Source organism: Neovison vison, chromosome 11 (genome assembly GCF_020171115.1).
Source record: "Neovison vison isolate M4711 chromosome 11, ASM_NN_V1, whole genome shotgun sequence".
Taxonomy (NCBI): Eukaryota; Metazoa; Chordata; class Mammalia; order Carnivora; family Mustelidae; genus Neogale; species Neogale vison.
The window spans coordinates 12,140,008-12,164,693 of record NC_058101.1 but is presented as its reverse complement, the minus strand read 5'-3'; the positions used below and the strand labels follow the sequence as shown (position 1 = coordinate 12,164,693).

General features: G+C 35.9%; 1 protein-coding gene across 1 annotated transcript in view; it reads right to left on the bottom strand.

Annotated features, from left to right (window-relative positions):
* Window positions 1–660: 660 nt before the first annotated feature.
* Window positions 661–24,686, bottom strand: part of LOC122890562 (sulfotransferase 1 family member D1-like) — a 34,720-nt gene continuing 10,694 nt past the window's right edge. The window contains exons 2-8 of the mRNA XM_044226248.1: window positions 15,722–15,879; window positions 11,843–11,968; window positions 10,943–11,040; window positions 8,576–8,702; window positions 7,405–7,499; window positions 3,637–3,817; window positions 661–1,034 (exon numbers count right to left, since the gene is read on the bottom strand). Of these exons, the coding sequence (XP_044082183.1) occupies window positions 922–1,034; window positions 3,637–3,817; window positions 7,405–7,499; window positions 8,576–8,702; window positions 10,943–11,040; window positions 11,843–11,968; window positions 15,722–15,869 (888 nt within the window). The 5' untranslated portion in view covers window positions 15,870–15,879 and the 3' untranslated portion in view covers window positions 661–921. The remainder of the gene's footprint in view (window positions 1,035–3,636; window positions 3,818–7,404; window positions 7,500–8,575; window positions 8,703–10,942; window positions 11,041–11,842; window positions 11,969–15,721; window positions 15,880–24,686) is intronic.

The window sequence follows — 24,686 nt, the reverse complement described above, 5'->3', positions numbered from 1 at the left end:
TTTTGTACTTTGTTAGTACAAAAGGCACATGATTCATACACAATTTATTAGTTATTTTTTTAAGATTTTATTTATTTGACAGACAGAGATCACAAGTAGGCAGAGAGGCAGGCGGAGAGAGAAACAGGGGGGAAGCAGGCTCCCCGCTGAGCAGAGAGCCTATTCAGGGGCTCGATCTCAGGACCCTGAGACCATGACCTGAGCCGAAGGCAGAGGCTTAACCCACTGAGCCACCCAGGCACCCCACAATTTATTAGTTTGATATTATGGTAACTAATGATTTTTTTTTCTCTGACAGTAACTACTGCATTATTATACAAGCAATATCAGGTAACATGTGTGTTGATTATTTTCTTGTTGTTTAAGATCATTAACATATAAACAATACAGGAGACAAAGATTGATTGATAAACTATCCAAAATGTAATCTATAGTAAAACATTCTAGGGCAATACTTTTTAGTGAAATCCTGGAACAAAGATGTCATCAACCTTATATTATACTGGTATCATTCAAAACATATAACAAAGAGAAAGTAAAGACTATTTAAGAGAATACTTTGGTTCTAATCCACCCATCTTGAAGAACCACCTAAATATCTTCTTTGCAAGTCCAATGACCCAGAACTTGTATTTAAAAAATAAAGCAGATATACATATATCGATTTTAAACTTCAGTTTATTATTTTGTCTTTCAGAATAGTAAGAACATTGTGGAAGGTGATTAAAATTGTACAGATAGTATTGGTTTTTCATATGCAGCCTTTGAAATTCTTTGAATATTCTATTACAAAGCACGAATATTAGTAAATACAGAAATATTAACATACAGAATTTTTGGCATTAAATGTTCAAAGAATTTTTTTTTTTTTTTTTGTAATTTAAGTGCCTGCTAAAGGAGTCGGAGGAAGAACAGGATTTCTTAAATCTCCGAACGAAACCGTAGTGTAGACCTTTTCATTTTCTTTTCATAATCATCTTCAAATCTTTCATATTGGGCTACAGTGAACTGATTTTTCCAATCACCTGAAATGCCTGAAAAAAAAGATAAAATGGTACATTTGAGACTACTATAAAATTTTCTTCTTAGATCAGTTTTCATTTGAATTGCCACACGTGTATTTTTAATCCTTTAACTTTTTTGTTTCTGCTCAATAACTCCGTTCCTCACTCCGAAACTCCTGGGCCTTCTTAGTTTTTAAAAACAAAACAAAACAAACAAACAAACAAAGAAAACAAAGTACAAACAAACAAGGATTTGTCCAGTATCTTATATAAATAAGTAATCCTTTCCATATTTCAAGAAACGTTACTGGGAGAAAATCCAGTGTTCCAAAATCTTTATTCTTTGTCCTTAATAGCATTGTTAACAAAAAAAAGAGAATTTTTCAGTCCTTTTAAGACTGTATTTTTCCAATATCAAGTGGTAATTTATGAAAAAAATTTCTATGATCAAGTAAGATTTAAAAATGACTGGGTTAAATGTAATTAAACATATGTATTATTACAGGATTGTTCAATTTTCTTAAGGATTTTTAAAATTTATTTGACAGAGGGATATATAGCAAGAGAGGGAACACAAGGAAGGGCAGTGGGAGAGGGAGAAGCAGGCTTCCATGCTTCCAGAAGAAGAGCAAACCTTATGTGGGACTTGATCCCAGGACCCTGAGATCATGACCTGAACCAAAGGCAGACACTTAACAACTGAGCCACTCAGGATTGCTCAATTTTCAAAAGACTAACCGTATCTTAAAACCTTGAAGGAAAGACAGAGAGCATAACATTTGCAAAGAATATCTGATAATTCACAGACCTGTATCTCTGGGGCAAATAATACATTATATGTTAACAAAAATAATTTAAACAAATAAACAAACAAACAAAAAACAATGCCTTTTCTCGCACGCAGGTAATCCAGAAGTCATTTGCAAACCAAGTTTTAGGAGGGGAAAAAAGGGCAGGGAAGAACACATGCCAAAATAGCTTTATTAATCCAGCCCAGGATTTCTCAACTTTGGCATTGTATTTATTTATTTATTTATTTATTTAACATTTCCACTGTTGACATTCGAAGCTAGACCACTGGCTGGGCAGATGTGGGATTGCCCTGTGCATTATAGTGTGTTTAGCAGCATCCTAGGCCTCGTCACATTAGCTGCTTATAGCACAGCCTCAGTCATGACTCTCAAAACTGTCTTTGGATGTTGCCAGACATTCCCTGGGAAGCAAAATCATATCTATCTGAGATCCAGATATTCCTAGAAAGACTTACCCATGGCCTACTTTCTAACTTTCTTTAAAAAAAAAAAATCTCTGGGATGCACGAAGACACATCATAATTCATGAAATTACCTTTAGTAGTCCCTATATAAGCTGTCACCAAAATACTTGTTTCTCCAAAGCTGTCTTAGATTATATTAATAATTATTTGCTCTGTACCATAAGATTTTACACCTCTGCCCACTGACATGTGTTGTGTGATTCCTCTTCTCCTCATTAACTTTGGCTTGGATTTTGAATATGTTTGGCTAATGGAATTTGAATATGTACAATATACACCACATCTGAACAGAAACTCTAAAGACACTGCAAGTTTCCAACATCTCTCCTGCTCTTCTTGTCTACTATGATCTTGGGCATGTCCCACAAATGGGTAGCTTTTTCAGCCTATGTTTTAGAAAGAGAAGACATAAGAGGCTGAGACGGTGAAAGTCAAGTAAAACTGATCAGAATCAAAAAGAATTAGCAAAACTGCAGCAGCTGCTGGTGGCCAGAATTCAACAACATTAATCAAAAAATAACACTTGTGGTTTTAAGCCACTGAGATTCTTGGAGTTACTGTGTTTTTGTTTTTCAAATATTTCATTTATTTATTTGAGTGAGAGAGAGAATGAGAGAGCATAAGTAAGGAGAGGGTTACAGGGAGAGGGAGAAGCAAGCTCCCCACCATGCAAAAAGCCTACAACTCCTGGGATCAGGACCTGAGTTGAAGGCAGACTCTTAACTGACTGAGTCACCCAGGTGCTCCTTGGAGTTGTTTGTTTTATAGCAAAACTAATACATACACAACTAACAAAATCTCTCCTTTCTTTCTCTCTCTTTTTCTCTCTCTCTTACACACACACACACAATTCAATTCAACACATCTTTATTAAGGAACTATTTTTTGCAAGATCCTAACTATACACTGAGATACAATGATTTACCATATGATTTATCAATGATTTATCATAACAAGAACCTCTAGGAATTGCCACTTTTCATGATTCATTTGATATGCTTAACATCATTTAAGCTGGCTACCCTCACAGTAAAAATTTTAAGGAATATGAAGAATATCTAGAGAGTTCAGAAAAATGAACTCTTTGCCAAGAATGCCAAGACTCATGCTTATCAGTGCATAGGCTCTTGACTAAACATTTCTCATTAGAAGGTTTGTCATACATGTTGCGCTTACAGAAATTGCAGTTTATTTGCCACAAATTATTTCACCTAAAATTTTTTTGTTCCTATTTTTTTTTCTTGCCAGCATACTCAATCTTTTTCCATTTCCTATAATATTATTCTTTGTTTCCTACCTACACCCTTCATGACTGTAATTAGCAAGCTGCATAGAAACTGGTATACGATTTCTCACCCTTTCTCATGAAGGGAGATACAGAATGATCCATATCAAAATCTGGTACAGTGCTATAATTTGTACTTGGATTCTGCTTCATCACATCAAAAGAGCTATGATAGATGATTTTATCCACAGTTTCTTCTGAGAGTTCTTTGTCTAGAAACTTTAACAACTTCTGAATTTCATGCTTTGGATCCTAAAAAAATTACAAAGAAAAAGAATTATTTCAGGTAGATTTAGTCATAAAATAGACACTGCATTTAATATGGTTCTATATATGTCAATGTGGTGAAAGAAATTATTTTATATTTCTTGTGCCCTTTTCATTTTGCTTTCCAGAGTACATGTCCTATTCTTGGCCAGGCCACCATCCACTAAAAGGAAGAGTAAATTTTGATTGATTGTCTGTTTTTCAAATTTTTATTTAAATTCTAGTTAGTTAACATATAATGTAATATTGGTTTCAGTAGAATTTAGCCATGCATCTCTTATATATATACCCAGTGCTCATCATAGCAAGTGCCTTCTTTAATACCCATAATTTTGTTTCAAAAAGTACAAAAAAGAAAAACCAGGTTAATATTCAATCTTTCACACTCAAAAAAGACTTAACCTGTAGAATAACAAATGGTAATAGTGCAAGCTAATATTATCATAAGGTATAATTTTTAAAATCCTTGATCTCCTTTTTAAAATCATATCTAATATAAAGAACAGGTTATTTACTAATTATTGTTTAAATATTTTATTTCTTTATTTGAGAGAGAGAGAGAGAGAAAGAACATGAATGGGCTGGGGCAGGGAGAGGTACAAAGGGAGCAGGAGAAGAGGCTCCACGCTGAGCAGGGAGTCAGATGCAGGCCTCAATCCCAGGACCCCGGGATCATGACCTGAGTGGAAGTCAGATGCTTAATTGACTGGGCCACCCAGGGAATCCTCACCTACCAAACATTGAAAGAAGAATTAATACTCATTCCTTTTCTTCTCAAACTCTTTCAAAGAGTAGAAGAGGGAGTAACAATTCCAAAAACATTTACAAGACCAGCATTACCAAAAACCAGATAAGAACAATACAAGAAAATTAAAGGCTAACATATCTGATGAACATCAATGTAAAAGTCCTCAACAAAATACTAGCAAACAAAATTTAACAGCACAGTAAAAGGTTTGTATGCCTTGATCAAATGGGATTAATTTTGGTGATACAAAAGGGGTTCAATATCAGCAAACCAATATAATATACCACATTAACAAAATGAAGGATGAAAATCATATGAGTATTTCAAAACGTGCAGAAAAAGCATTTGACAAAAGTAAAACAGTAAAGGCCATATATGACAAGGCCACCACTAATATACTCAATGATGAATTTGATGATGAAAAGCTGAAAGCTTTTCCTCTAAGATCAGGAACGGTAGTCAGCAATAACTATAGTTAACAATACTGCATTATATATTTGAAAGTTGCTAAAGAGTAGATCTTCTCATAACAAGAAAATCTCTTCTTCTCATCACAAGAAAAAAATAACTATGTCAGCTAGACTTACTGTGATCCTTTCATAACATATACATATATTGAATCATTATATTGATAATATTATGTCACTTGCTAATTATGTCACAAGAGAAGAAAAAAAAATCACCTATTCCCAAAAGTTATAGTGGAAAAGAAGATACTCTTTCTACCTCGCTCCTTTATAGATTTTTTGATAGTATGAATATAAGAGGAGGAAAGTAGATAAAATCCTATCCAGTTCCAGCCAAAGAGTGGTGGAGAAGAGAAAGAGGCAATGATGAAGAAGTGAGATATATTTGATGTATTTCTTGTGATTTCCCTCCTCAATGTTTCAGACTCAAGGATAGCATGTAAGAACAGGGTGAAGAGTAGCACTCAGGCCAAATAGTATGGGCCTTGTTACCCACTGGAGAGGTGATCTTCTTGGTGGTCAAGCAAAGGTGAGACTGAGAGCCATAATCTTAGTGACCTGGTGCGGTCAGGCAGAAAGGCAATCCATTTAGCTTTATTGAGGTGCCCATCTCAATTCATGGAAATAGAACCAGAGTTTCTACAGTGGCTCTAAAATAATCTATTTCTTGTAGAAACAGAAATGAACTTGGTGGAAATCAGACACACATCTTAATTATTCAAGGGGAAGAACCACAGAGAAGTCCCGGCTGTATCAGGTCTATCCTGTGAAAGTTAAATGGAAGAGTGATGGGAAAAAGGGTCACTGCTCAAGCTTGGAATGGGAATATTTGGGGTGGATTTGATGGCACTGCCACTCTTAAACCCTTCAGTAATTTTGAGCCTTTTCCACCAGCAGATGTAGATTCTCCTCCCATATTTGAGGAGACTAAACTTCTTTTGCTTAAAGACCTTATTATACTTAATGTGGGAAGTTTTCTTTCCAGATAACACCTATCCTCTTCAAGATCCCCAACAACACCTACTTGTTGTTTCTAGACACATAATTAGGGTAACATGTCACCCCTTAATCTAGAGTAACAGGAATAAAAATGCTTTAAACAGGATGTAGAAGAAGCTGGGGATTTAACTAATGAATCTCCCAGAGGGGGTCACCTTAGCTGAGTAAGGTGGTTTCCCTAGAGGCTATTGAACAGATTTCTCAAATAAGAGATGAAAGGTAATCATAGTTATCTAAAGGAATTTAGGTGTGGACAATCTTCCTGAAACACATTCAATCTAAGAGATATGGAACACTTCTTAAATGGACTATTTAAATAACCAGAACAGAATAAGTGTTTGATCAAATTGAAGAGCAAATTAATTTTCATGCTAATAATCAGATAGAAGATGAAAAAATAAAAACTAGATGTTTTATAAATTAAATTACATGTTTTCTCCACTGTGCTGGCCCTTTGGGGAAACAATCACAAATAAGATAATTTTAATCCCTACATTCAAGAAACTTACATTATACTAAAGGAGACCAAGACAATGTAAGAAACACATATGTAAAATAATTAGAAGTGGTGGTGGATGTTATGAAAAGAACATTAAGAAAAGGGCTTTTAATAGATAATAGAAGGTGAATTATTTGACACTATGGATATGAAAGAACTCTGTGGAGAGTTAACATTTAAATTAAGACATGGGGCACCTGGGTGGCTCAGTGGCTTAACGCCTCTGCCGTAGGCTCAGGTCCATGATTCAGGTCCTGAGATTGAGCCCCACATCAGGCTCTCTGCTCCACGGAGAGCCTGCTTCCCCCCTGCCTCTGTCTGCCTCTCTGCCTACTTGTGATCTCTGTCAAATAAATAAATAAAATCTTAAAAAAAAAATAAATTAAGACATGAAGGAAGAGAAAAGGTTAATTTGAAAATAGTGGAGAAAAAATTTTCAGGCAGGCTCACTTAGTAAGAAGAGGAAAAGTGAAACCAGAAACATTTGGAGAGATAGGGACTAAATAATGCTGAGCTCTAAATTATCTTAATGATTTTATAGTTCAGGTAGACAGAAATCATTGACATATTTGAAGAAGGCAGCAGGCGTACTCTTATTTAGATTTCAAGATCATTTTCTCTGAGTGGACAATAGAGGCAACATGAGGTATTTCAAATAAGTTAAGATAGGTGCCTGAACTAGAGCAGAAAGCAGTAGTGGTAAAAATAAGTAAATTGAGTAAAAGATCAATTTTCAAGGCAGCATTACCAGAATAGGGGATTAGTAATATTTATAGACCAAGAAGAAAGGAAAATGTGATAAAAAAAAAAGATGAAACTCAGGTTTCCTTAAAAAATAAAAATTATAATTGCCTTTTACCTCTTTCATGTCTTCATAGAATAGGTAATGGATACGATAATCATTCCTCTTCTCCCACCAGCCCTTCACATGGTCATACCAAGAACCAAACGCCACTAGATTGAAAGATATAATGTTTGGAAAATTAGAAAAATTTACATAAATAATTGTTAAATATTATTCCACGTCCTTATTATCAATACAAACAAACTTACTAGTTCAAGGAAGAGAGATGGTAGGCTAATTCCCCCTGTTCTCACTGAATTTGCAATCTACTTGGAAAAGAGTGCAGGAAAGTTCATAGAAGAAGGAGAAAGGGAGAGAAAATATTAGGGATGGAGAGGTTAGGAAAGGACTGCCAACGAAGAAGAGTATATTTGAATGTAAGAAGAAGAAATGGGGTTTGATAATGTTAAGAATGAGTAGTTATTCTTGGACAGAGAATAGTCCAAGTAGCAGGGGTAGTAAAAGTTTGCAAGAAATCATTGAGCTGCTCTTGCCTTGATAGAAGAATGTTTAAATGAGAACTTTAAGTAGAGCTATTACTATTGGCATAAATATGTCTCCCTGAAGGAGAGAATGCACAGGTAGAGAAAGAGATCCTTGAAGATAAAATCTTTATCCAACAATTTTCAGTTTATATAATAAAAATTAGGGAATGGTAAAGAAAAGAGATATATGTAAAATCAAAACAATTCAATGGATGCACAGCAAGAGAAGAAAACAATTGTCACTAAGCACTAATGAAACAATAAGGCAAAGGACTGAAATATCTGTATTACATATTCCCCCAGAAGTTCTTTTTTGTTTTTTAAAGAATTGATTTATTTATTTGACAGAGAGAGAGATCACAAGTAGGCAGAGAGGCAGGCAAAGAGAGAGGAGGAAGCAGGTTCCCCGCTGAGCAGAGATCCCGATGTGGGACTTGATCCCAGGACCCTGGGATCATGATCTGAGCTGAAGGCAGAGGCTTAACCCACTGAGCCACCCAGGTGTCCCCCCCCCCAGAAGTTCTTAAAGACAAGAGACAACTATGTATTCTGCTTCCTCTATGGTCTTCTTAAAACATTAGTAGAGTCGTGGGCACATATTAGGTTTATAATAAACACAGATTTATATTTGACCTTTCTATCTCTTTGAAAAAAGACTTTTCTCTATAGAACTCCTTGATTAAAGTAAGAGTTGAACCCACCCTTCCCAGTCATGAATTTATCCAGGAACTCCTCCCAGGTGCCAGGCTCTGGGTGTAATTTTGCCATCTGGTAGAAATAATAGTAAGACACAGCCACATCCTTAGCATTTCGTGCCACATAGACCATCTGTGGGGAGATATGGGAAAACATGATTTCTTTTATATTATTTAATAGTTTGTAAACTTTTGCTTATCTTGCAAGAATGCTTACTTTCGCTTTTCTATTTCCTCTTTAGCCTTTGAAAAGAACTTCTCCAAAAACACAAAAAACCAAGTATCATAGGAATAAAACTAAATATTAACAAAAATGAGATAATATTGTTCTTAAATTTATGATATTTTTCTGTATCACTTATTAAAACATACACAAAGGAAAATAGAAGTTACAAAACTTAAAAAGATAAGCTTTTTAATAAATTTTTTTTACTATTAGTTTTTTTGAGAGAGAGCACACTTGTTTGAGTTGGGGGGAAGTTCTGAGAGAGACGGAGAGAGACAATTTAAAGCAGGCTCCACACTCAGTGCTGAGCCCAATGGGGGACTCCATCTCACGGTCCTGAGATCATGACCTGAGCTGAAATCAAGAACTGGGCACCTAACTGAGCCACCCAGGCACTCCTAAAGTAAAAGTTTTAAAGCTGAAAAAATGTCCTATTTTGAACTGAAAATAAGTTATTATTTGGGTACATTTAATCAATAATGAATAAACATTCTTCATTCTGTTCACGATCACATAATGATCATTGCTGTTTATAATGATTTGGTGTGAGATTAAAATTTCATTTATGGATAGAGCCCTAAAATCTGCTTGGAAACAGAAATTTTGAGCATATTTTCCAAGAGAAATGACATTGTTATGTATCGGTAGTAAATAGGTTTTCAGGCAAGTCCACTGAAATCCATTAAGCTTAACTTCTCCCCTGAAGTACATCTAATAATAATACTGAGGCCCCAGGCATCCGTGCAGTAAATAAAATCTTAAGGGAAAATGTATTCAGGAAGAAATCTCCTTTCATCTAATTAGAAACAGCTTTCTCCTTTTCTTTCAGTTGATGGGAAAAGGAAACTGGAAATTTTATATCCCTGAATTCCTGACAGTAGTTCTTATATTCTGGGATTAAAGAGGAGTGGGTAGAAAGATTGAGTGTAGACTTCTAAGATTTGAGACTGCTGCTGATGTAATTTTTTGAGATAAACATTTCTAATAACTTTCTATTTTGATACCAAGAGACTATGTTAATGAGCCCACTGTCTTCTTCTGTGATCATCTAAGTTCTTTAGGGAAGACTGTTTCTACTTGCCTCAGGAAAGATAGAATGTGCGTTGGAAGTAGTATTTTAATTACCAAATAGTAACCATCCAACTGTCATTAATAGTACGGTGGGTAAGTTGCTTGGAAATATTCACAAAGACAATGGAATTCCTTATATCAGTGGTTCTCTAACATTAGCATGATTCAAATTCATCTGGAAGTTTTATTAAAACTCAGATTTCTGGACCTCATCCCCATAATCTTTGATTGAATAGGTCTGAATTGGGCCTGACATTTGCTCCTCTCACATGCTACTTTTGCTCAGGGTACCGCATTTTGTGATCCAGCAGGCTACATTAAAGAAAACAAAACAAAAACAAGGTGACAGCATGATAAGAATTGATCTCATAAATATTCTGTTAAATGAAATAAGTTCAATATTCAGGATTATATACTCTCCTTTTACAGACAAACTAATTTATAATAAAAACATTCAGTATAGTGGTTATCTTTGAAGATAGGGATTGCTGCCCAGAGTGTGAAGAAACGGAGCTTTTGGGGTGCTGGAAATGTTCAATTTCTTGATCTGGGTACAGGTTTCATGGGAATTCTCACTTTGTAAAAATTCATCAAGCTGTATGCTTAAGATTTACATACTTTTCTCCATATATGTTATAGTTGAATTAAAATGTTTATTTTAAAATGAAGCCAAAAAGGAAACCATTATGTATATAAATAATATAAAATATATAATTGCAAACCCATATTTGTAAATTATAATTATATTAAATTCTTGAAGAAGCAGTTCTAGCATTATTTAAATATTTAGATGGTATTTAAAAGTGGATACCGAGTAAAGGGAGTTAGACGGAAAGACAGGCATTTTGGAGAAGAGAAAACCTGAGCGACTCTCAGTGTTGGGGCACGAAGTCTGTGTCTATGTAGCTACAGCACTTGTGTCCACTGGTGTTATTTCAACCCTTGGATGTAGGGACCACACTATTATTTTTGCAATGATTTACCAGGGGTTGTAATATCCCACTGTAATTTCTGCATGATGAGTAAAAGAAATTTCAACACAAAGAAGGATTTTTTTTTTCTTTAAATGTTGCTACCTTGCAGTTATTTTTCCAAAATGAAGAAGGGAGAAGTTGAACAGGCAGGTGTGTTTTCACTAATCGAGGAGGCTTCATGTTTTTCAAGTCCTCCACACCTATAAGCACAGAAGTTAAGCTACATTATAAATGTGGAATCATAAAGGTCAATTGCAATAAACTCTAAGACTTTGTAAACATTAACTCCACCATATGACTTGAAATAACTTTTTGGCTTCTGATACATATAAAATCTACCATGGGATCAAAAATGATAAATTCTTGTTAGTGATGCCATTTTATTTCCTATGTAGAATAGACAATAACAGTCCATATAATCTTCAGGTATAATACCTTGCTGAGGCAGAAACAACAATAGGAAAATGTCAAGACATCCAAATTTTTCCTTTGTTAATCTTTCTTTTCTCATTTACTATATGGGGAAGCGGAACTAGAAGATTTCAAAACCCCTTTCCAGCTTTCTTATATTCAAATTATAAGATTGAATTAAGCCATAAAACTCATAACGAATTTTTAAAATTTTAATAATACAAGATCATCCATAATTCTGTTTCTTGAGTCTGTGAACATCAGCTAACAAGCAGTAGACATGATTTTATATTGGATCAGACAATTTTCTGTATATAACGAGTGTACATTTAAATGTTGAGGAGCTCCGTCTGTGCAATTAAGAAAACATATATAGTCGTCAAAATCTCCTCTTACGCAGATATTATCTTTGGGTGCAAGAGGAGTATAATATGGTTCTAAGTACTACCGAATTCTTACTCTTCTGTTAGAAACACTCAGGATTTAACTGTCCAAGATCTGTCTATAGCAGTCCATCATGACTCCTCCAAACACCACAAAATGATAGGGGGACTTATTCCTATGGTAAAAAGGAAAATTCAGGGAAAATACCATTCTCGATTCCAGGAATAATCAATTCCATGAACGGCACTCGTTTGTATATTGCGTCCCGCTTACATTTCTCCACATCCCCATTGTTATAGATCAAATCCAATATTTCACTGACCCAGGTTGTTCCTAAGGGAAAAAAAAAAAAAAAGAAAAATGGAACAACTATAAACTCCTCCGTCAAAAAGGATATAAAAGGTTAATATAGGTAGAGAAGTTGTACAATATCAAAAACAAAAAGGTGCTCTTCCTTTCCATCCTCCTTTTCTCTTACCACTTTTCTGAAGAAAGATCCTTATCTATCTTGAACATGTGTATTTGTGAGAGAGCGACAGGAAGCCTGATTAAAATAATCATAAAGTAAGTCTTAAAAGGAAAGTAAGATGTGGGTAATCTAAGAGACAGTATGTAAGTCATGTAGCTCACCCTTCTGAGTGGAAAGCAGAGGGAAGCAGCCAATTTCAAGTAGTCTGACTAGAAACTTGTACAGTTTTTATTAATATTAAAAATACGATCAGACTTTGGGGGCTGAAGAGTATCTGAGGACAAACATTCGGTGGAGGTGTGAAGAAAGATACATTTCTTTACTCCTCCACCGAATGTTTGTCCTCAGATACTTTGCCTCTGTGGTGACCAGGTGCTACTCACAAACAAAAGACCAATGATCCTAAGTGAGCAGAGTGGATGGAGTCACTCTGGTTTTTCTGAGATTGTGTCTCATTAACCTTGAGAAATGGATCCAAAGTACGGTTGATCACCTACCGACAACAGTTCAACTTGGGATTTTTTGACTTTACGGTGGGGTGAAACTCTTAGGCGTTTGTACTTAGAAACTGAACTTTGAATTTTAAATTTTGATCTTCTCCTGGGCTAGTAATAAGCAATATGAAGCTTTCTCTCAGGACGCCGGGCAGAGGCAGCTAGCTGCAGCTCCCAGTCAACAAGATAAACAACTGATTCTGGTCTTATAACAACTTATAACCGGTCTATACCCACACAACCATTCTGTTTTTCACTTACAGTACAGTATTCAGTAGATTACATGAGCTATTCAGCACTTTATTATAAAACAAGCTTTGCATTAGTTTTGCCCAATTACAGGCTAGTATAATTGTGCTGAACACATTTAAGGTAGGCTAGGCTAATCTATGATGGTTCGGTATCAAATACATTTTAAAATTATGATGAGTTTGTAGGGAGGGAACATCATCATAAGTCTGTATTTAAGGATATGGCCTCTTTAATTATCTACAGTATTCAATATCAGGTTATTCAGGATAGGCTGACAAAGCAATTTTAAGATTAGAGAAAAATATCTTCTTAACTGTTCCCATTCTCTTCCCCTTTATCAAACATGTAAGGAATGATAGTCTGTAAAGTGAATAATCATGGGTGGAAACTCAAAATTAACTTAGGTAATTAATCTATGTACTGCGTAGATTTTTGGCCAATGACCTCACAAAGATGTACCTTTGATTAGTTCCACAAATTAGAGTACTTTAGGCCTCCTTTTTAGTCCTTTCTTGTGGACAATTCTTCCTTCTTTTCATCCCTAAATCATGACTGTGAGACTATCTCGCTCATCCCTCTAACAGAGACAATTACAGTACTAAGAAAAAGGTGAGTGAAATTAATACTACCCTTGAAGAGTTTGTTGCCTCATCTTGCTTAGTCTTAAGCAATGATGCCTTGGGAAAAAGAGACCTAAATTCTAGGGCACCTGGGTGGCTCAGTCATTAAGTGTCTGCCTTTGGTTCGGGTCATGATCTCAGGTTCTTGGGATCCAGCCCCACATCGGGCTCCCTGCTCTGCAGGAGGCCTGCTTCTCCCTCTCCACTCCCCGTGCTTATGTCCCCTCTCCTGCTGTGTCTCTGTCAAATAAATAAATGAAATCTTAAAAAAAAAAAAAAGAAGAAGAAGATGAAGAAGAGTGGGGCACCTGTGTGGCTCAGTCATTAAGCTTCTTCCTTTAGCTCAGCTCATGATCGCAGGGTCCTGGGATCCAGCCCTGCATCGGGCTCCCTGCTCTGCAGGAAGCCTGCTTCTGCCTCTCCACTACCCCTGCTTGCTGTTCCCTCTCTCACTCTCTCTCTCTCTGTCTCTCTCTGTCAAATAAATAAATAAAAAATCTTAAAAAAAGAGAGAGAGAGAGAGACCTAAATTCCAAAGTACAACAGAACACATTTCATTTCCTGTCAGTAAATTATGGTCACTGAAATCTGATGGAAAGAAATGCCGCTTATCTATGCTTCAAATTAGAAATGTTTATTTTCCATAATTTTGGGGGGGGAAACATGTGATTTACCTCATATATGGAGTAAATTAGCTTTAGTCCTTTATAACAAAATTAACAGGGAACTGATATATTAATAACTTTAAAACACGTTCTCAACAGTTTGTAAAGGGAAAAAAACAAAGGTAAAAATGACCAAGAGTATATAATTACTTTATGTGTAGCTATCCAGCCATCAGCTTTTATAGAAGAAATCCAGCTTCAAAGAGCACTTTCGTATATAAACTGTATGATTATATTATACCTTCCAAAGATGATCTTAATGGGTTTCTGCCTGTGAATATGTTTTTTAAAATAGTGAAAACAAAAGAGCATGTACATTTTCAGTAACTGCCCAACCTTTTCTAAATTTGTTTCTCAACAAGGAGATGCAGAGCAGTTTTGGTTCCAAGCAATTTGGGATTGGTGGATGGCTCAGAGAACAATGTGTATAGTAAGAAAAGAAAGAAAAAATAAGCATTTACAAAAACAAGCTTGCAGGATGCCTGGGTGACTCAGTTGGTTAAGCCTCTGCCTTCGGCTCAGGTCATGATCCAGGCGTCCTGGGATCAGGTCCCATATCCCTTGCTGGGCAGGGAGCCTGCTTCTCCCTCTGCCTCTGCTGCCACTCTGCCTGCCTGTGCCTGTGCTCGCTCTCTCTCTCTCTCTGAAAAATAAATAAATAAAATCTTAAAAAAAAAAGAGCTTGTTTTCTATTTCTTCAAAGTTCTGTATTGTACATTTGTTTCTTTCCTGAGAGGATCTCTTTGTTTTCATAACAGTGTTGTTATCCTGATATTAGAATCTCCAAAAATTCCGGTGTTTCCTCCCAGGCTTTGTTACATATCCCTATGAAGGAATTTTAATATTCAATATAATATTTATCTTATGAAAATATTAGTAGTCAATGTACTTATTAAAAACTTCTTGTCCTTAAGTCCTTTAAGAAATGAAGCAGAAATATAAAAGAAAGTTGACTTTAGGGAATTTAACAACTGGAACAGTTGATTGGCTACAGGCTTGAGTTAATTAAGTGGATAAAAGGCAGGAGAAAACCCATTCTCTGATATGTCTCTGTACATCTATCAGGAAGACTTTGTCATAAAAAGATCTGGAGAATTAAAAATTATTGATTCTTACCGAGGCATCTTAAATTCTCCTTTCTGAGATCACATACCGAAGTCAGTAGCTGTTTAACAGTATAACAAAATATTTCTAAATGCATTTATAAAGTCTTTAAAATAATAAAATATTAATATTTACCCAGTATATTTAAAATACAATGAACAAAATACATAAACATTAAAATGCATAGAAGGAATACAGATATGTAAAGATCCTAAAGAATCTAAATAATTTTAGATATGCAGTTTTAATAATTTTTATTTGAATTTACAAAGGAAAATAAGACAACAACATTAATTTTCCCTCAGGTTAGCCCCCATTCAAATGAAGGAGTTTTAGAAGAGAAAGTGAGTTTATCTGATTTGCGACAAAACTGTCCCAGCAACTGCTACTGCGTACCCTTGACCAATGATCAGAAGATCAGTGGGCTTATCCACATGGATCTATAAGCAATCAATGCGTGCAAATACATCAGAAGATCTTACCAGATTTAGGGTAGGTGGCTATCAGAAGGTCATCCGGTCGACTCTCAAAAGTCTCCACCTGGGACCACTCCTCAGCAATGCTCCAGAAGAGTGGGACACCCTGAACATCCACTAACTCCCTCCTGTAGATATCCAGCTTCTTGTCCATTTTTCAGAAACTAGATTTTAAACAAAGGGAAGCATGTTAAGGAGTCTTTGTTTTAATAGTATTAATAATGGGGCTCCTGGGTGGTTTAGTTGGTTAAGCATCTGCCTTCAGCTCAGGTCATGATCCCAGCATCCTGGGATTGAGCCCCAAGTCAGGCTCCCTCCTCAGCAGACCGCCTAGACCGCCTGCTTCTCCCTCTCCCTCTGCCCCTCTCCCCTGCCCCTGCTCTCTCTCTCCTCTTTCCCTCTCTCTCTCTCTCTCTCGAGTAAATAAATAAAATATTAAAAAATAAAAATAAATTGATATTTTATTAAATAAATTAGTATTTGATTCCTATAGATCCAACAGCACTAGATCACCTTCCTGTACATTACGAATCAGTGGGAAAAGAACGAGTACACAAACTAATAAGGTCTTACAGGACTTATTTTTTATATGCTGCTTATATGTTAAATATCAACACCTTCCACTGGTATTTTGAATTGTACACAACATTGCTTCAGGCAAAGAGTGCTGGGATAGATACTAAAAGTATTGGATTTTGGAGTAAAGGGAGTATAAGAACCACAGAACTGTCCATTCATTGCCGGGAAATTTAAATAAGCCTTATAACTGCAGTGGACCATTTTAACTGAAAACCGAAGAGTAGCCTAATGTAGTACTTCCTTCCTTTAAATCTCTAGGTGAGACTGGTCAATTATTCCGTCTAAATTATATGCAACAGTCCACAAGAAGGAGAGTATGGAGAGAGGGAGGGTGGGAAAGAGGAACTAAATGACCAAAAAGGCTGGGTAAAAGAAACAAACTGGAGGTAGGTGTAGCATCGGAGATAGATTGCTCTGATGAACTTTTTAACATTGGTGACGTGTCATTTTCTATTCTGAGCATGACTCTAATAAAGGTACTTTTATGTCTCTTTTGCTATCGTATGTAAGATGTAGAAGAACTTGAGCTAGATATCCTAAGTCCTACTTCAAAACATGTTGTTGTTTTCCCAATTTTGCAGGAGCTGGAGTGTTTATTTTTCTTTCTCTGAAGTTCTAGAAAAACAGAGATTATCTAACAAGCTCAAGTTTATAAGGCTTCATGAGGTCCTCTGGCACTTGCTGAACTTCTCTTGAACATTTTCAGATATGCAATTTCTTACCATTTTTTTTTCATGACCTCCCAACTGCACCTCTACCCTGCCCCATGCAAATAATTTTTATTTTAAAAGGTTATAAAATAGTTGCAGGATACCAAATCAATATACTAAATCTTTTGTGTTTCTATATGCTAACAAACTATCAGAAAAATAAAGAAGACAATCCATTTACAAATCCATATGCATCAAAAATAATAAAATACCTCAGAATAAATTTAACCAAAGAGCTGAAAGAACTGTACACTGAAAACTCTAAGACATTAATGAAATAAATTGAAGAAGGCACAAATAAATGGAAAGATTTTCCATGTTCACAGATTATAAAATTAATATTGTTAAAAATCAATATAAAAATTAATATTGTCATAAATTAATAATGTTAAAAATTAATATTGTTATATAAAAATTAGTATTGTTCATACTACACAGAATAATCCGTTATGTTCTCCATTATGTCAAAGTGTAACATAGTGTATCACTAGGGCGCCTGGGTGGCTCAGTTGGTTAACCAGCTGCCTTCGGCTCAGGTCATGATCTCAGGGTCCTGGGATTGAGCCCACACTGGGTGCTCTGCTCAGCAGGGAGCCTGCTTCTCTCTCTCTCTCTCTGCCTGCCTCTCTGCCTACTCGTGATCTCTGTCAAATAAATAAATAAAATCTTTAAAAAAAAAGTGTATCATAGAACAAAAGACAAAATGTACAAGTCCTTGCTTGGCTAGCTAGCAGGTTTCTGTTTGTTTTCTACAACAAGGTGTTGTTGCTATTGATTTTGTTACTTGTTTTATTTTGTTTTTCAATACACTTGTACATACTAACATAACGGATAATGTCATGAAGGCAAAATTAATTTATTAATTCAAAAATATTTATTGAATTTCTGGCAGACTCTTTTCATGAGGGAATCTAATGAATATAAAAACTTGTGGCTATGTTCATGGTGCTTAGAAGTAAAGAGGAAAGAGAGATACCAACCACACAATCATACCAATAAACTGAAATTTTCATTGGTGATAAGGTCTATGAAGCAGAAATATATCCATAAATAGAGGGAACTTGACAGAATCAAGCTGCTTAGAAATATTTCCCCTGGGAAATAAGTAAGTGTTAATTTGGAGAAGAGGCAAACTTTCCAGCCAGGAAAAAGCACGTGCATAGACCCTAAAATGGGACAGAGAAATAAGGCATATGAGCATAGAGTGCTGATGAGGAGTTTCTAAATACTTTGCCAAGTTATGTGGTAAGACACTAGAGACTTCAGGACTTTTTCTGTGTAATTAAGTGTGTCTGAAATATATTGGGGTCTCAGGCATTCTCCACCCAAACAACGAAGTCCACTGACCCACCATGACGCACAGTTCCAACAAGAGTTCTGTCCTGATATGAAAGGGTAGTGACACACTGTAGTTCTGGATGTTCATGAGCTTCACTGGGGAGCAGCATATATTTAAATATTTCTATTTTGCTTTTACCAAAAGTCTTGAGATTTATAAATACCATAGAGTTCCAATACAATAGTTAATAAATATTAAGTTGTTTCTTGGGTTTGCTCTACCTCTAAAGTAAATTTATGGCAGCATTGGGTTAAGATTTAACGGTATTGCTACTACCATATTTCCTATTAATACTTGCTAATTTTCATGGATATCTGTCTGTGAAAAGAAAGCATAAAAAATAAAAGAAACAAAGTTTTAAAAGCTCATGGTTAGATATTATCTCCCTTTTCTTCCCCTCAATTCCTAAATAACAAATTCTGATTTTTTTTTTCTTAATAATATTTTCTGGGAAGTACTAGGTACCAAATGCTGTTTGCAGGCAAGGACTGGAGTAGAGGAAATGCCATGCATTTACAACACCCTTTTTTTTTTCTAAGTACAGAAAGTATATTTTTCAGTCTCCCTTAGAGCTGGATTGGGAGCATGTGACTAAGTTCTGGTCCCTGAGCTGTGGGTGATGTAAATCCTTTCCTTGACCTCCAGTCCTCTCTTCCATGGTCACAGAGCCCTTCTAGTCTGTGTGTTCAGATGCCCAGACTCAAGACTGAGGTGATCTTCCCACCCTGCTTCAGACTGCGACAGTGAAAATAAATTCTTCATTATGTTAAGCCATTGGTATTTTGGTGTTTTCCTTTTTTTTTTTTTTTTAACTGTAGTATACAGTCCATACTGTATTTTCCAACATACTGTGGAAGCTACAGGAAAATTTACAGATGAAATATCTACTTTTATGGAGCTTACAGTCAATGTGCAGTTAGATAAATGAGTAATAGACAATATATGGGGATAAGTACAATGAAGAAAAATAGAACATGGTGAAGTGATAAAGAATGAAGAGTTAAGTAGTAAGAGAAGAATAATAACTAGAATACGTACAGAAAGGACAGATAAGTGAGTGTCCACACCTTTAATGTGATAGGCCTCAAATGTAGCTTCAGCCTTCTCATCCACTCTGTAAACACACTCCACATGCTGATCTACACGTATATATCACCAGCCTGACAAAGACTTACATATCTGAACATTTCCATGAGTGTCGCAACTGTTCCACAAATTTAAAACATTTAAATCCGAGGTCATTTCTTTCCTCCCAAATATGTTTTTCTTACTATGTTATCTAGGCCCTACCTTAACTGTAAATCTCTTTAGAAACTCACCAGTAACAACAGAAGGGAGCTCCTCTCTACGTGCCAGATGGGAGGCCACCCAAATTATGAATCATTTAATAAATTAGATCTTAAGACTTGCTCAGTTGAATTTTGTTAGCAGATTTGAGATCCAAAGTAAATGATATTCAGGGACAACAAGAAACATGGGTGTGGCACTCTCAAGCCCTTTTGAGTCCATTGTTTTTCTTGCCCTTTTGGAAGGCTATTGGTAAGTCCCCTTGGTTTCAGCTCTGTTGCATTCAAGCTACTTATCTAATTGGCTTTTCAGTCCGGGTTAGCGAATCAGTCTAGACTCACAAGAGGCTCTAATGGAGTACCTCCTTAGCCCTTGTTTCAGTCCACAATTCCGTGTTGGAATCTCTTCCCCATTTCCTGTCCAAAGTCTCCCTGAATGGAGTCTGCTGGTTTAGTCCACATTGGGAATTGCTGGTGGCATGCACAGGGACTTCTCTTGGCCAGTCCACAGTGACATGTTTTGATTACTGCAGGTGTGTTAAGGTGCACATGTTAGTTTGTCTTAATTTATGTAAATAAAGGCTATTGCTAAAGGAATCTTGGAGGCCAAAATCTGCAAAAATTAGTGGGCACAGGTTGACGTAGAAGTCAGCAAAAGGTAAAAATTCTTTTATTTTCTCATTTTAAAATTTTTTTTTTTTTTAAGATTTATTTATTTATTTGTTTGACAGATAGAGGACACAAGTAGGCAGAGAGGCAGGCAAAGAGAAGGGGAAGCAGGCTTCCGGCTGAGCAGAGAGCCCAATGAGGGGCTCGATCCCAGGACTCTGGGATCATGACCTGAGCTGAAGGCAGATGCTTTAACCCACTGAGACACCCAGGCTCCCCTCATTTTAAAAAATTTAAATAAAATGAACTAATTAACATATAGTGTATTATTAGTTTCAAAGGTACAGTTCAGTGATTCATCAGTCTTTTATAATACCCAGTGCTCTTTACTTCATGTGCCCTCCTTAATGCCCATCACCCAGTTACCCCATTCCCCATTCCCCTGGCCTTCCAGCAATTCTCAGTTTATTTCCCATGATTAAGAGTCTCTTATGGTTTATCTCCCTCTCTAACTTCATCTTAGAAATTATTCTTCCCTCCCTTCCCCTATGATCCTCTGTTTTGTTTCTTAAATTCCACATAGGAGTAAGACCATATAATTGTCTTTCTCTGATTGACTTATTTTGCTTAGCGTAATATCCTCTAGTTCCATCCACGTTGATGTAAATGGTAAGTATTCATCCTTTGTAATGGCTGAATAATATTCTATTGCATATACATACCACATATTCTTTATCTATTCATCTGTCAACAGTTTGGCTATTGTGAGCATTACTGCTATAAACACTGAGTTGCAGGTACCTCTTCAGAACACTACATTTTTATTTTCGGGGTAAATACCCAGTAGTGCAATTGTTGGATGGTGGAGTAGCTCTGTTTTCAACTTTTTGAGGAATCCAAAGTGTTTTCCAGAGTGACTGCACCAGCGTGCATTTCCACCAAGTGTAAGAGGGCTCTCCTTTTTCCACATTCTTGTCAACATCCATTTCCTGACCTGTTAATTTTAACCATTCTAATTGGTATGAGGTGGTATCTCATTGTGGTTTTGATTTGTATTTCCCTAATGCCAAGTGATGTTGAGCATTTTTTCATATGTTTGTTGGCCATTTGGATGTCTTCTTTGGAAAAATTTCTGTTCATGTGTCCTGCCCATTTCTTAACTGGTTTATTTGTCTCTTGGTGTTGAGTTCGATAAGTTCTTTATAGACTTGGATACTAGCCCTTTATCTAATAAGACATTTGCATATATCTCTTGGTTGTCTTTTGGTTTTGTTGACTGTTTCTTTTGCTGTGCAAAAGTTTTTTAACTTGATGAAGTCCCAAATGTTCATTTCTGCCTTTGTTTCCCTTGTCCTTGGAGACATGTCTAGCAAGAAGTTGCTGCAGTCAAGGTCAAAGAGGTTGCTGCCTGTGTTCTCTTCAAGGATTTTGTTAGATTCCTGTCTCACATTTAGGTCTTCCATTTTGAGTCTCTTTTTTATGTATGGTATAAGGAAATGGTCCATTTTCATTCTTCTGCATTTGGCAAAAGATAAATATTCTTACTAAAATGAGTTCTTCCTTTTCTTTGTTTTATATTTGCATATAAATTTACTAAAAATGGATTCCAAATTTCTATGACAATACAAAATTCAATACAAATTGAATACAAAAATAAGAAAGACAAAGGGGAAATGTGCTTAATTTATCATAATGAATTGCATATATGGTATTTTTATACAGTACTATTAAATCCCCTAAATTCCAATATCTCCTACTTGGCAGTAGTATAATAATCTTACTCAAAAGTCAGCATGTCATAAAATAAGCTAATATTAATATTGCAATCCCTGTAATTTATTATTTATTTATTTATTTGGTTGGTTGGTTGGTTGGTTTTGGTTTCAGGTTTTTATTTAAATAAATAGTTAACATACAGTACAATATTAGTTTCAGAGGAGTAGAATTTAGTGATTCGTTACTTATCTATAACACCCAGTGCTCATTGTAACAAGTGCCTTCCTTATTACCCATCACCCATTTAGCCAATCCCCCTGCCTACCTCCCCTCCATCAACCCTCAGTTTGTTCTCTACAGTTAAGAGTTCCTTATGGTTTGCCTCCCTCTCTTTGTCCCCCTTCTCCTATGTTCATCTGTTTTGTTTCTTAAATTCCACATGTGAGTAAAATCATATGGCATTTGTCTTTCTCTGACTCTTATTTCTCTTAGAATCAATTCTTCCTAATCTCTGTTTGTAGTACTCAGTAGAGATTATAAAATAAAATGTCAAATTGACCTTTCCTTTCCAAATTTAAAGCCCATTGTTAATTGAATTTTTCTCTCCCAGAGATAGCAATGGCCTTCTTGCTTGTCTCATTTTCATAATTGTGCTTGGCTTTCTGCCTGCCTGGAAGCCCAACATGTAGGCTGTTGGGTTTTTTGTTTTTGTTTTTGTTTTGTTTTTTGGTTTTTGGTTTTTTGGGGTTTTTTTGGTTTTTTGGTTTTTGGTTTTTGGTGTTTTATTTTTGGTGGGTTTTGTTTTGTTTGCTATTTTTGTTAAGTGACTCTGGTTTTTGAGAAGGTAATATTTTTTTAACCATCTTTGGGAACCCATCTTACACCTGAGTGGGGTTATTTAATATTGCCAGAAATATTTAAAATTAAAAATATGTTTGCAGAGTGAAAGAAGCAAATTAAGGATAATGTAGTTGGATAGGTAGACCAAACCTATAATGTCAATTAAGTTACCACCCAATTCTTTGAGGACTTGAGAAAAAACTATCCTTATCTTACACACCCTCTTATAAAACAAAAGTCAGCTCTACAGGCTATTCTTTTCAGCAGTATTTATGTCTGCTTAGTTTTCCTAGATCCTTTTGGTAAGCTAAAACCTTAAAGTTATGCTAAATTAAATGATGAGTTGTTTAATTAATGTCTATGGGGCACCTAGGTGAGTCAGTCAGTTAAGCATCTGTCTTCGGCTCAGGTCATGATTATAATAATTTGTGATCTCATTTAGTGAAGTGCTATAAGGTTGTTTATAATATTTTTGACAAACTTCTCAAATCAAATTCTAAATGAAGTCTTTTTCACTGAAATATTTCAAAGGGTTTTTAAATTAATCAAGCTTATTTGATATGTAATTTACATGAGAAGCATTGTCAAATAAATAATACTAAGCCTTCTTTATACTGTATTTGTAAGATTGTGGCACATGTGGATAAAGCTCATTCTGGTTCTGCAAAAACTGACCCCTCGTTTTCTGACTTTTGCCATCCTGATGGCCTTGAAACATAGCAATGGTCTGTTTCAAAATCAGAAAGTAAAATGAATAAATAATGGTTGTGAATTAAGGAATGTTAGGACTCTGGGAAAACCAAGACACCTGTTTGGTTCTTCCCAACTCCCTGACAAACCCCATTTTTCAGTTTTTGCAGTTTTTTCCATAATGCATTTAAGATGACTCAAATTGTGAAATTATGAACAGACATTGGTGGAGAGTCTTCTGCAAAACTGTAAAAGCAGTCTATCAGCAATGTCTCACTTTTCAGGTCCTTAATTTTGGAAAAATAATTTTTGTCCTCAGAGGACAGACTCCTCCCTCTGGACCCTTTGAACACTCACAGCTGGACTTCATTCAACTGCCTCTTAGTGTGGGTTATCAATATGAGCTAGTTATTGGATGAGTGTTTCCCAGATGGGCTGAAATTTCCCCTGCTGCAAGGCTAATGGCCCCACTGTAGCAAAGAAACTGTTGGAAATTGTGTTCCCCACTTGGAGTATACTGTGCATGATCTTTAGTGATGGAGGCACCCATTTCACTAGATAAATCTTATGAGCCTTAACAAAAAACTTACAAAGTTCTTAAAATTCTTTCAGTATAAAACCTTCTGCTGGGTCCCTTGTCATCTTATGTTAGTAAGACCAATGACTGTAAATCTCTAATATCTTATGCTCAAGCCTGTTGCCAGCAGGTTAAAGAAGGCTTTGGGATCTAAATTCATGGGGTCCTGCTGGTCATAGTCTGGATCTCAATGACTGGGTGTTGTAGAACCTCATCAGAGGAAAACAGCCTTCAAGCCCCATCAAAGAGAACCTTATTGAGTGCTCCTGACCACTGACACTGCTATAAAACTAAAAGGTATTATGCTTTGGGTACACATCACATAGCTGAAGAAGGTTCCATATGACACCTGATCCTGTAGAGATGCTGAAGACCTCTACAATAAATTGATGAGGAAGAGAAGTAGCTGACATTGAGAAAGACTGCTTCTACCCAAGACAAAAAAGTCAGGACTTCATACTTTATTTTTTTTAATTTTTTAATAAACATATAATGTATTATTAGCCCCAGGGGTATAGGTCTGTGAATCGCCAGGTTTACACGCTTCATAGCACTCACCATAGCACATACCCTCCCCAATGTCCATAAGGACTTCATACTTTAAAAATGAAACTCTTTCTCTTTT